Source organism: Lathyrus oleraceus, chromosome 6 (assembly GCF_024323335.1).
Source record: "Lathyrus oleraceus cultivar Zhongwan6 chromosome 6, CAAS_Psat_ZW6_1.0, whole genome shotgun sequence".
Taxonomy (NCBI): domain Eukaryota; kingdom Viridiplantae; phylum Streptophyta; class Magnoliopsida; order Fabales; family Fabaceae; genus Lathyrus; species Lathyrus oleraceus.
Genome location: NC_066584.1, coordinates 323,459,667 through 323,473,914, shown reverse-complemented (window position 1 = coordinate 323,473,914; position 14,248 = coordinate 323,459,667). Strand labels below are relative to the sequence as shown.

General features: G+C 33.3%; 1 protein-coding gene across 1 annotated transcript; it reads left to right on the top strand.

Annotated features, from left to right (window-relative positions):
• The first annotated feature begins 11,984 nt into the window (after nucleotides 1–11,984).
• Nucleotides 11,985–13,577, top strand: LOC127096755 (transcription factor bHLH94). The gene is made up of 3 exons (XM_051035308.1): nucleotides 11,985–12,626; nucleotides 12,821–13,246; nucleotides 13,343–13,577. The coding sequence occupies exons 1-3, from the start codon at nucleotides 12,150–12,152 to the stop codon at nucleotides 13,436–13,438; spliced, it is 999 nt and encodes a 332-aa protein (XP_050891265.1). The 5' UTR covers nucleotides 11,985–12,149; the 3' UTR covers nucleotides 13,439–13,577.
• The last annotated feature ends 671 nt before the right edge of the window (nucleotides 13,578–14,248 follow it).

Genomic DNA, 14,248 nt, shown 5'->3' with positions numbered 1-14,248 from the left:
TTTGACAAAAAATGAGAGGTATATGAACGTCATTTTGAAAATATAAATATGTTGTTATTTGGATCGAACCCATGACCATTTCAACTATCCCCTGATTATTCTAAAACTGAGGGGTGTAGTGGAGAGTTTTCATTACGCCCTTCGTTACGTCGCTTGTATAACAGAGGTTACACCCCCTTCGTGTCCGAGGTGAAATGATGTTATTTGTAGTAGTGGAGTGGAAATAAATGGACCAATTTTAATCGAATCTCAGACATCAAAATCAAAAGTTTTAAGAAAAATTTTCATTCTTGCTTTACAAAGATGTACCTTTCATCATTAAAAGATTGAGGTTTTTTAATGAAGAGTTCCTTTTTAAAAGAAATGTTTGAAGTCATCTTACCTCATGAAACGATTAGTATTTAAACAAGAGTTAGACTCTGATGCCACTTGTTACTAAAATGACTTCAAACACAAGAATGAGTGAATTATGATATGAAAAGTTTTTAAAATTTTGTAAAATAAATTTGGTTTTTATATTGATTTTAATAAGAGATGCATAAAAAGAAAAGAAAGATAAGTAAGAACAAGAAAATAAAGAGTTGAGAGATCATATAATAATTATTATCCTGGTTCGGCCCTAAACCACGAGGCTTACACCAATCCTCAAGTGTGGTCCATTGAGATTTTCACTATCATAGAACTTTTAACAAATAAAAATACTATAATCTTCTTACACTAAGATTTTATCTAAAGTTTAGCTTGGAACCTTTATAGTATATCAGAATTCATGAGAATAATTATCTCTTGTTTTACAATTACAAATCTGAAGGATAATGCAATGGTTTACACAAGAAAAATCTACTAAGTGTTTTTTCTATCTCAACGCTAAAATAAATTTTCATGTGCATGTGAAAATCCTAAGAGCAAGGGAAAGCGAAGAAAATAGGTAATATTCTAAATTTATGTGTTTTCAAAAGAACATAAGTTGTCCTTTAATAGTAAAACATTTATACAAGAAAGGAAAGAATTTTAGGATCATACCTACTTCATAATATATTAGGCTACAACCATAATCGATTATGACCTAATAAAATAGGAAACTTTTTTCTAGATCCAAAAAATTTTAATTACTGAGCGAGTTTTCCCCTAAAATCAATTGCATAAGTTCCATAATTGATTATAAGACGAATTTCTCTGTATGGTAGATTAAGTAAGAAACATAATTGATTGTACTTCATTTTTAAAGAACTTTTCTCATACCAAGATGATTTTATAAAGAGTTTTGAATTCATATGAAGTTTGAGAAAGAGTTAGTGTGTGCGTGTGTGCATGATATGAGTTTAGTAGTTTGAGAGCGACACACTTAATATTACACTTTTTATCCTAAAAACTAAATAAGCAAGAAAGCACACGATCAAAGATGCGCTTTTAGTAGTTGGAACCGTTTTTCTAGCTCCTAGTTGTTTTTACCTTTAGCTTCCTAAATATATCCAACCTTAGGTCTTTCTCTGGTAGGTAGACTTCTAAGAATCTTTTTCACATGGTCTCTAGTAGGATAACTCATGCTTAAGACTTGAAGTTCAGAACCAAAGTTTCAAATTTTGAGAACACGGTTTCAATGTCTTAATCGCACTCCATCTTGAAAAGCTTATATTGTTGGATTAAAATCCCAACTTTGGCTTCTTTCACTTGTGGATTTATTTCATAGGTGCTGACTTGAGAATCATAGATTCTCTATGCATTAGATCGATATGAAATTAAAAAAAAAAACTCCTTGAATGAGAGTTTCCCACTATAATCAATTATGATTACGATCAACCACTAAGACTCATAGGTTTTATATTTCCTTGCCTTAAACCTATAAGGACTTCCTTGCCTCACATTAGAGAAATTTCTTGCCTCACACTATGGAACTTACTTGAATTACAAAGAAAGGCGTGTTCACAATAACTCACATAAAGATGGAAACTCAATAGAGGTCGATTACGAATTAATAACTTTCCTATGAAAAAATAGTGATAAAATAACTTGGGTATATGTGTTGTTCTTAGCTAATATAACAAGGGAATGCAAATATCAAATAACTCAGAATGTTGTTCAAAAGTTCTTCAAAGACTCACCAGTTTCATGATCTTTAACGATTGAATTTTCATGCTTTAACTTGTCAATCATTTATATATTGAGAATTGAGCTATTGGAATTTGCACCATGTATACAAAATCTTATCGTTTCATTTCTTATATTGATAGAACTTTCATGATGTGACCATTGAGAAAGTATTATTTGTGACTTGAATGATGATTGTTATTAGTCATCTTAGCATAGGTGGTCACTTTGTGTTGATTGCAAATGATCTCTTCTGTCAAGGTCTGAGTGATACTATTTTTCTTAAGGTTTATATGATCAACCTTATTGACTTTGACACATATAATCATTGCTTCATGTAGAGGAAGATGATTGTATTATATTTGAGGTGTGGGAGGTAAATCTTGTCGACTCTAGCACAAATGATCATTGCTCTGTCTCGGGACATAAATGACACAAATACAAGGTGTGTTAAGTGTTTCTTAAATCCCTTTGATAACCACAAATAGTTGTTGAACTCCAAGAACATATTATAGAAATTTCTACCAATTGCTTCGTACTAAGATTGTTACCTTATGCATCACATGTTAACAAAAAAAAAATAGAAAGAAAAAAATATAAATTTATAATTGTCAAAATCTTAACGCACCCAAGATATAAATCATTATTGAACAGATTCACCAACCGGCCTAATCCGACTGAGTTCCACACAGACTACCGCCACAATGTGACCTTCAAGCCGCAGTTGCGGAAACCTAAGTCTGTTGATCAGATGACATCTACCGCCAGTATGTCTTCGACTCCACCGTGTCGCGCCTCCTTTGCTCGCCAAAAAAATTAGTAGTATTGAAATATATACACTACTATAAAAAATACATGTTACCTCAGACGCAAAGTTGATTTAACCCTGGTTACAGAGGAGAGGTAACGAAGGGTGTCATGAAAAGCTTCCACTTTACCCTTCAGTTTAAAAATAAACGAGGTGATAGTTTAAATGGTTATTGGTTCGATCCCCTGCAATTGCTTTTATATACTTTCAAAACTAGCATCATATACCTCTCAATTTATAACAAAATCGAGGGGAAAGATATATTCTTTTTTTAAAGAAATACTCATTACATTGTTTACACAAAATATTAATAAATTAATTTATTTACAAACTACATTTTTCCATAAAATATTACATTGTTTACACAAAATCAGACTCGGCCCTGTGCATGTGCAGCATGTGCTACAGCACAGGGCCTCACATTTTATAAGGCCCCAAAATTTGATATATTTTTTATATAATTTAATAAAAATAAATAAAATGTTATTAAAAAAACTCAACAATTGAAAAAATGTTATAATAAAAATTTAATAAACTCAAAATAATTATGATTAAATCTATTTTTAATTAATATATAAATGTATTTTTGATATTTTTTTTAATTATTATAATTATATTTTTCAAAAAATTTGAGCCTATTTTTAAAATTAGAACGGGGCCTCCGATATGATTGGGCCGACCTTGCACAAAATATTAAAGCAAAAATATTGAATCTGATTCATCGTAATCGATGTCGGTGAAGAATAAATACTGGATATCTTGGAGAAGATAAAATGTTTGGATCCTCGTTTTATTGATCTTGAGGAAGATCAAATGTCTGATATAAAACAAAAAAAAATATTAGATAAATAAAACAAATATTTTGTTATATGATAATTTAAGAACACAAACCTTGAACCCAAATAATTTTTTGCTCTTGCAATTCATCATAGAGAAATTTTCTCAAATAAAATAAATTATTTTTTAAGTTTCAAAGTTTTCATGTCAAATGTTTCATTATCAAATTTTTATATTTAGAATGCTTTTATACTGAGGATTTTAGGTTTCATGTGGATCACTAATGATAGTGTGTTGGGGGTTGATACTCATTAAATGGACAACAAAAATCCATAGGAGTAGAGTCAAGAACTAGGGTTGGTGATAAATGTCAAGATGTGGGCCTCAAGAGTCAGAGTCCCAAAGAATCAAGCAATCAGAGATTCAACCCGTATGATAAGGAAAACCACAAACTTCAATAAAAACCTTGATTTTGTTAATCACCAACCTTGAATCTATGATACTTGTTAGTAAGTGTTAATCATGAATGCATGATGCACATGAATGAGTATAGATGGATTTCAAGTCATATATTAGATGAAAAGCAAAAAGGGAGGGCAAACTTTTGGGTATGACATTGTTCAAAATTTCTTCAAAGATTCACCAGTTTATGGTGTTTAATGATTGAATTTTCATGCTTTAACTTGTCAATCATTTATCTATTGAGAATGGAGCCATTGGAATTTGCACCATGTGTACAAAATCTTATCGTTTCATTTCTTATATTGATAGAACTTTCATGATGTGACCATTGAGAAAGTATTCTTTGTGACTTAAATGATGATTGTTATTAGTCGTCTTAGCATAGGTGGTCACTTTGTGTTGATTGCAAATGATCTCTTCTGTCTAGGTTTGAGTGATACTATTTTTCTTGAGGCCTATATGATCAATCTTGTTGACTTTGACAGATATAATCATTGCTCCGTGTAGAGGAAGATGATCATATTATATTTGAGGTGTAGGAGGTAAATCTTGTCGACTCTAGCACAAAGGATCATTGCTCTGTCTCGGGACATAAATGACACAAACACAAGGTATGTTAAGTGTTTCTTAAATCCCTTTGATAATCGCAGAGAATTGTTCAACTCCAAGAACATATTATAGAAATTCTACCAATTGCTTCTTACTAAGATTGTTACCTTATGCATCACATGTTAACAAAAAAAATAGAAAGAAAAAATATATATTTATAACTGTCAAAATCTTAACGCACTCAAGATATAAATCATTATTAAAGAGATTCACCAAAAATATTATGTTGATTGGTTGACATCTACCGCCAGTATGTCATCGACTCCACCGCGTCGCGCCTCCTTTGCTCGCCAAAAAGATTAGTAGTATTGAAATATATACACTATTACAAAAAATACATGTTACCTCAGACGCAAAGTTGATTTAACCTCGGTTACAAAGGAAAGGTAACGAAGGGTGTCATGAAAAGCTTCCACTTTACCCTTCAATTTAAAAATAACTGAAGTGATAGTTTAAATGGTTATTGTTTCGATCCCCAATAATTTATTTATACTTTCAAAACTAGCATCATGTACCTCTCAGTTTATAACAAAACCGAGGGGAAAAATATATTCTTTTTTTAAAGAAATACTCATTACATTGTTTACACAAAATATTAATAAATTAATTTATTTATAAACTACAATTTTACACAGAATATTACATTGTTTACACAGAATATTAAAGCAAAAATATTGAATCCGATTTATCGTAATCGTTGTCGGTGAAGAACAAATACTGGATATCTTGGAGAAGATAAAGTGTTTGGATCCTCGTTTTATTGATCTTGAGGAAGATCAAATGTCTGATATAAATAACAAATATTAGTTTGTTATGAAATGTCATGTTTTTCATTGAATCTTGATGTGATATATATACAAGTACAAGGTTGAATACAATATCTAATCATTCTAAATATAGTTGCCTAATATTAAATCATTTCCATATAAATTGATGCTATGAATAGTAAAATGAAGATATGTACAGCTAATGTCATAATGTGTTGTTATGACATTATCTTCACATAATGTGTTGTTATGACAACATCTTCATGATATTATTTTGGCAAGATATTAGTAGCCTAAGATCCCCCCAAGTTGGAGCATGCAAATTGTGGATGCCCAACTTGTTTAGAAAGTAATCAAATTGTTGTTTTCCCAATGCTTTAGTAAATATATCAGCGAGTTGAATATTTGTGGATACATGGTAAGTTGAAATGTTGCCTTTGAGGAGTTCATCGCGTAAAAAATGACAGTCAACTTCGATGTGTTTTGTGCACTCATGGAAAACTGGATTGGCAGTTATATGCAATGCCGACTGACAATCACAATATATCTTCATGGGGCGAGATTGGGAGACGCCAAGGGAGAGTAAAATTGCTTTCAACCATTTGAGCTCACATGTTATAGTAGCCATGGAACGATATTCTGCCTCAACAGACGAACGTGAGACAACCTGTTACTTTTTGGTTTTCCAAGAGATAGGCGAGTTCCCAAGAAAAACAATCCATCCAGTAAGAGAGCTCCTTGTCAAAGAAAAACAATCCATCCAGTAAGAGAGCTCTGAGTCACACCAGGCGTTAATTTGAAGATCACAATCAGCTTGGAGAAGAATACCTTGGCCGGGATTTCCCTTGAGATATCGAACAACACGAAGGGATGCATTCCAGTGTTCTTCTAAAGGTTTTTGCATGAATTGAGCCAACATATGAACCGAGTGAGAAAGTTCAGATCTACTGATAGTTAAGTAGACCAAACGGCCTACTAGTCTTCGATAGTGATCCGGATTGGAAAGTGGAGTTCCAATGGCCAAGGGAAGATGGTGATTCTGATCTAAGGGAAAACCAACAGGCTTAGCACCTAACAATCCAGCTTCAGTGATGATGTCAAGTGTGTATTTTTGTTGGCACAAGAAAATTCCTTTGGAATTGCGAGCCACCTCAATGCCAAGAAAATATTTTACAGGGCTAAGATCTTTCATATGAAAGCATGTGCTCAAGTAGGATTTGAATGACTCAATTGCTTTGTTGTTGTTTCCCGAAATGCTAAGGTCATCCACGTAAACTAACACATACAACTCTACGCAGTCGCGATGTAGAGTAAAAAGAGAGTAATCAGAGTAGGACTGTGTGAAACCATACCGTTGAAGAGCGCTTTTTAGTTTGGCAAACCAACACCGAGGTGCCTGTTTTAAGCCGTATAGAGATTTCTGCAAGCGACACACCTGATTTGGAATAGATGTCTCGAAACCAGGAGGTAATTTCATATACACTTCTTCATCAACCTCACCATGTAAAAAGGAATTATGAACATCCATTTGATGAAGCTCCCAATGTTTTGCAGCAGCAACAGCGAGAAACTTTCTTACCGTTACCATTTTCACAACTAGAGCAAAGGTTCCATGATAATCCAACCCCTCAACTTGGTTGTTCCCCATAATAACGAGCCTTGCCTTATAACGTTCAATAGTTCCATCTGAGTGATATTTAATTCGATACACCCATTTGCTGCCTATAGCCTTTTTGTTTAGAGGAAGTGTTTCTACCGTCCAAGTCCTATTATTTTCAAGAGCCTCAATTTCCAGCTGCATGGCATTTCGCCATCGGATATCTTTGACAGCTTCAGCAAAGCTTTGCGGTTCTATGGCTGCAGAAACAGCGGCTAGAAAATGCCTGTGTTGTGGTGAAAATTTAGCATAATTCACATATTCGGATATGGGATAGGGTGTACCTGAAGGACGTGACGGAGCGATGGAACAGTTTGAGGGGCATATCTTAGAGATGGTATTGGTCACAAAGTCTTGCAGCTTGGTAGAAGAAATCTTGACACGATGGCCACGTTCCAAATTTTCGTCTGTATCAGTAGTAGGTGGTTCTTCATTGATTTCAACAGCTGGTGGCGTGTCATGAGACTCAGGTGAAGAGGATTCAATATGAGATACAATTGGAACAGCTGGTAGCATGCCATTTAATCTATCATGATCATGTAACCTTGTAGTTTCAAATACTGAAGCTGAAGGGACAGCGGGAATAGTAACAACATGCTGAAAGGGATCATCTTCAACAATATTGTTATTGAAAGAGACATCGGGCAAGGTGTGGTCATCTTTACATGCAAGTTGTTGCGGTATAATTTCTGCAGCAAACGGAAACTTATCTTCATAGAAAACAACATCTCTCGAGTTAAAGAAAACACCTAGCTCCAAGTCTTACATACGCCACCTCTTGGTGCCATAAGGATATCCAACAAATGCACACTTGCGACTTCGACTAGCGAATTTGTCACCCTTATGATGTTGATTATGTGCATAAGCTAGGCAGCCAATGACACGAAGGTGCTCAAGAGAAGGAGACTTACCATACAAGAGTTCAAATGGAGTTTTGCCATCTAAATTTCGTGTAGGAGTTCGATTAATCAAGTAACATGAAGCAAGAGCACATTCCCCCCAAAATTCAATTGGAAATTGGGCTTGAAAGTGCAAAGCACGAGCAACATTAAGAATGTGTCTATGCTTCCGCTCTACTCTTCCATTTTGTTGTGGTGTTCCAACGAATGAAGTTTCATGAATAATACCACGATCACGAAAAGTTGGTTTCATACAAGTGAATTCAGTTTCATTATCGCTTCGAATTATCTTTACATGTGTACTAAATTGTCGTTCAACCATTGCTAAAAATTGATATAGATATCTAGAGACTTCAGTTTTATCAACGAGAAGATAAATCCACACCGCTCTCGAGCAATCGTCAACAATAGTTAAAAAATATCTAGCACCACAAAAAGTATCATTTTGATAAGGCCCCCATAAATCACAATGAATTAAATGAAAACGAGTGGCTGCTTTATTTTCACTAATGGGAAAATTGGCTCGTGACTGTTTTGCTCTAAGGCATATCTCACAAGCCTGAGTATATAAATTACTTTTGCTACCAGGGCTAACATTTGGAAGTGTTTGCAGAACTTTCAAAGATGCATGTCCTAGTCTTTGATGCAACAAATCCAAAGAAACCTCTTTATTAGTCTTCATTGCAACCGTCTTGACAAACCCTCTAAGATAATATAGCCCCTCTCTTTGTTCACCCGCTCCAATCAGCGTCCTCGAAGTGGGGTCCTGTACAAGACATAACTTGTCAGTAAATTGGATAATGTAATTAGAATTTTTCAGTAGTTGTGACACTGAAATAAGATTGCATTGCAAATTAGGCACATATAGGACATTTTTTAGTTGCAGTCTTTTATTGAGCACCACATTTCCTTCTTTGGTGGCCACTGTCTCTTCACCATTTGGGAGTCCAATAGAGCACTCAAAAATATTGTGTATATTGGTTAGGCAGTCCAATTGACCATTCATATGGTGTGAAGCACCTGTATCAATAATCCATGGCAAGAAGGAACACTTACCATTGAGCTTCTCGATTGAACCTAGTTTGACATTGTTTAAAAGGCTAGCTAGTGTTTGCAATTGATCACTAGTAAGACCGAAATCAGCCTCTGGAACTTCAGTAGTGATCTCTTTTGTTTCCCCCTTTGCTTGTGCTATGTGAGCCTTAGCGGTACCACCTCGACTTCTATTATTGGATCGTTTTGGTTTCCCGCGTCCAGACCCCTTCATTGGTCCACGTGGTCGATCTCCCCACCATTCAGGAAATCCTATGAGTTGAAAACAACCTTCTGAATCATGCCCTGTTTGATTGCAGTGACTGCATAATCTTCCTTTCTCTTTGTGTTTGAAGTTTGAGTCTACTGCAAATGCCATTGCTTCACCATGTTCTTCTGTCACACGAGTTATTTTGCATAGTCGTTCCTCTTGCACCAGTGTTGCGTACACTTTGTTTAGTGTAGGTAGAGGATCCTGGGCAAGAAGATTATACCGGACTGTCCCGTAGAGAGTATCATCCAATCCCATGAGAAACTGGTGAACTTTCTCCTCCTCACGTTTCTTTGTAATTTTGTTGCTGATATTGCACGTACACAGTCCGCACTTGCATGTCAGAATCTGATCATAGTTCACCAATTCTTCCCACAATTTTTTCAGTTTGCCATAGTATGTCACAATGGTCAAACCATTCTGCTTGCATTCAACTAGTTCGACTTTGAGTTGTTGAATACGTGGTCCATTCACAATGGAAAACCGCTCCTTGATGTCGTTCCAAAGATCCATAGCTACCTCCATGTGCGACATAGTCAATCGCGGTGAAGGTTCAACGGTATTCATGATCCAAGACACCAATAATGAGTTGTTTGTCCACCAATCTTCAAGATCTGAAGATCCGTCGTCGGGTTTGCCAATTGTTCCATCGACAAAACCAAATTTCTTTCGTGCTCGAAGAGCTGTTCTGAGTGAACGAGCTCATTCATCATAGTTTTCTCCCTTTAATTGCACATGAGTTATCAAACTTCCAGGATTATCGTTGGAAGTGATATCATAAGGGGAGATGGTTTTTCTGATGACAACTCCATCGCCATTGTTGACTGTCTTTATGCTCTTGTTGTTGCTCTTGCGGTTGCTGTTTGTTGAAGGTGCAAAGTCTTCATTATCTGACATGATTCAAACGTTGGCTTTGTTTCTATTATGTATCGTAGCTCTGATACCATAACAAATATTAGTTTGTTATGAAATGTCATGTTTTTCATTGATTCTTGATGTGATATATATACAAGTACAAGGTTGAATACAATATCTAATCATTGTAAATATAATTGTCTAATAGTAAATCATTTCCATATAAACTGATGCTATGAATAGTAAAATGAAGATATGTACAGCTAATGTCATAATGTGTTGTTATGACATTATCTTCATATAATGTGCTGTTATGACAGCATCTTCATGATATTATTTTGGCAAGATATTAGTAGCCTAAGAATAAAACAAAAAAAATGTTAGATAAATAAAACAAATATTCAATTATATGATAATTTAAAAACACAAACCTTGAACACAAATAATTTTTGCTCTTGCAATTCATTCTAGAGAAATTTTCTCAAATAAAATAAATTATTTTTTAAGTTTCAAATGTTTCATTATCAATTTTTATATTTAGAATGTTTTTATAATGAGGGATTTAGGTTTCATGTGGATCACTAATGACAGTGTGTTGAGCGTTGATACTCATTAAATGAATAACAAAATTTTGTTTAAGGACAGTGAAGAAACAAAATAAATACGCTTATATTTTACCATAGTTTATAACTCAAACCCGAGGTAAAATGTGTTTCTTTTTAAATAAAAAATACAATAAAATATGTCTCATCCCAAGCACCACATACCTCTCGGTTTTTATAAAAAATCGAGGGAATTTTTTTATTTATTTTTAAATTACATTGCATACACATAATTTCTGATAAGTTATCTATTCCAACCAAGAGAATTCTTTTCCTGTACTTGCAATTTATCATAGAGAGATTTCATTGTCTTGAGAAAATATTTTTGTGGCAAATGCTTTCATATGATAGAGAACAAAATGATTGTATTTAGATATAAATTTTTCAATGTTGTCTACTAAGGAAAACAATAAATTTCTCAATATTTTCTTTAAATTAACAACATAGGAAAGTTATTCAAAAAAAAAAACATCAACACCATTATGTTAGGATGAATTGCAAGAGCAAAAAAATATATTTTGTTAATGATAGAAGAATATTGAATTTTTTTTCTGTTTTGCAATTCATCCTAAAGAATGATGTGTACAAGTTTGGAGCGACTACATATAAGTTAGATTTATGGTAAAATTTAATTAACAAGTTATTTATATTAAAATATGATAATCTAATCCATCCGTTGATAAACATAACAGAATGAATAGATCATTAATTTAAAAATAAAAAATAAAATTAAAAGAAAGACATTTCTTTTAAAGAAATAAAAAGATAAACTGTTGTTGTTGAGATTCGAATCATGTCATAAATTATTTTTTCTCTCGATCATATTTAGAAATAGAAACCGAGCGAATATATAGTATTTATAAAAAAAATAATAAAATATGATGCGCCTTGACATTTTACTTTGATTTTTGATTGGGTGAAAATTTTATCATGAAATATATTATTTGTAGTAGGAATATATACTAATTTATAATTGTATATTAAAAAAATTGTATATAGTAAGTTGTAATTGCATGAATAAGTTGATATTGTTCCTAATTCATAAATAGTAAACTCATACTTATTACTATTGCTTTTGTTTTTATCTAACAACCACCATTCAATTCATCTTGGCAAATTATATTTTTATTATCATTTAACTAGTATAAAGTTAATGATCTGTATACATTTAATGGAATTTCACGTGCAAAAATCACTGTCGAATATTGTTGTATCCATGAACAAGGCCTTTATAAGCCCAAAATCACACATATTTTAATATTCATCATCATCTTCTTCCACACTTCCCCTTGAAAGGATACAAATAAAACCGATTGATTGTTATGTGTTTACCTGAAAAGGTAATAGATAGAGCAGAAGACATGGCACTAGAAGCAGTGGTTTTTCCACAAACACAAGACCCTTTTGGTTATGGAATCAAAGACTTCTACAACTTCAACTTCAACAACTTCGTTGCAAAAGAACAAGAACAAGAACAAAGATCTTTCAGTTTTGTAGAAAACCAGACAGAAAACAATTATCCTTATTATGGAGATTGGAATAACAACATCTCTACTTTGAATGAACTTCAAGAAACTACTACTGATCCAAGTAGTAACAACACTCAGAACTTGGATACTTCACCTTCCATTGACACGGTTGTTCGTCCGAAAAGGCGCAGAGCTAGAAGCAGAAAAAACAAAGAAGAAATTGAGAATCAAAGAATGAATCACATTGCTGTGGAGCGTAATAGAAGGAAGCAGATGAATGAGTATCTTTCTGTTCTTCGCTCTCTCATGCCGGATTCTTACATCCAAAGGGTACTTACTACTACTAGTTCTTCTACTTATGACTTATCAAATCATCGCCTTACATAACATAACATCATTGTATATTTAGATCGACAGCGAGTTTGACAGAATCACAATAGATGTTTGTTTAGATCTTGACAGTAAGAAAATTAAGTGTCTGTGTTTTTCGTTGTTGTTGTTGTTGATGATGCTGATGAATGCAGGGTGATCAAGCTTCTATAATTGGAGGTGCTATCAACTTTGTAAAAGAGCTTGAACACAAGTTTCAATTTCTTGGTGCTAAGAAAGAAAAAGAGGTGAAATCTGATGATGATGATGATGATGATGATGATGATGCTGGTGGATCAAACAAAAAGCCATTTTCTGAATTCTTTTCATTTCCACAGTATTCAACAAGCACTTCTAATTCTGCAGCAGTTTTTGGTGAAAAAGTTGGTGAGATTCAGTCTCGCATTGCTGACATAGAAGTAACAATGGTTGAAAGCCATGCAAATCTTAAAATAAGATCCAAAAAGAGACCAAAACAGCTCTTGAAAATGGTGTCTGGTTTTCATAACATGCGACTCACAATCTTGCATCTAAATGTTACCACTACTGGTGAATTTGTTCTCTTCTCTCTCAGTGTTAAGGTTTGTGTTTTTTTGTTTGCTTGTTTTGGATTTAGATTTCTTGAACAATTTATGGAAGTGATTAACTAAAGTGAAAATGAAAATGGATTGATTTAGGTTGAAGATGATTGCAAGCTGGGATCAGTGGATGATATAGCAGCAGCTGTATACCAAATGGTGAATAGGATTCAACAAGAGGCAATGTTGAATTAAGAGTCATAACATAACCTATTTCTCTCTCTATTATTGCAATGTTTGTTCATCTTTTATTAATTTATAAATTGTGGGCTCATTGAAGGAACCATTGTGCTTGAGAAGGTTATGGTAATTAACTAGATCCTTTTCATCTCTATCTCTATCTATCTTCTCTTTTATTTTTTGATGTTAGAGTGGAGAAGGTTGTGGTATATTGTGTTTGAGACAAATCTTCCATGTTCTTGGTCAAATCTACCTACCTTGGTTGGAAATTGGTAGGACTTGTCTTCTTCACAACCATAAGCCAAATTGTCATAGAAACTTACAATTTCTTTTCTCAAAATAAAATTCAATAAATTTACTCACACACACTTATGTTCAAAGATGTATCTGATTAATATCCGTGTTAAAAATTCATTGATTACGTTCTATTTTTTTCTTCGAATTTTTATCATGTTGATATGAAAGTGTAAGTGTTTGTGTATGAAAATTTTGTTATAAACTTATTTAGTTGTTTTTATTTTCTTTTATTTGGCTCCAATGGTTTAATCTTATGTCAAAAAATACATAAAACCAAAAAAGCATACCCTAAATTAGTCATCAGTCTTCTTTCTTGTCTCTTGCTAATATGTGTAATACAAAACAAGTGATAATTTATTATTTTAATGACTAAATAATGTATCAATAAAAAAGACGAAAACTATCAAAATAAAAATAATTCCTAAGCACTAGAAGTGTCTAGAGAACTATTAAAGATATAAATTTAACAATAAATAAATATCACAACCAATAACCAATAAGAACAACAAACTAAAATAAATTAGAAAA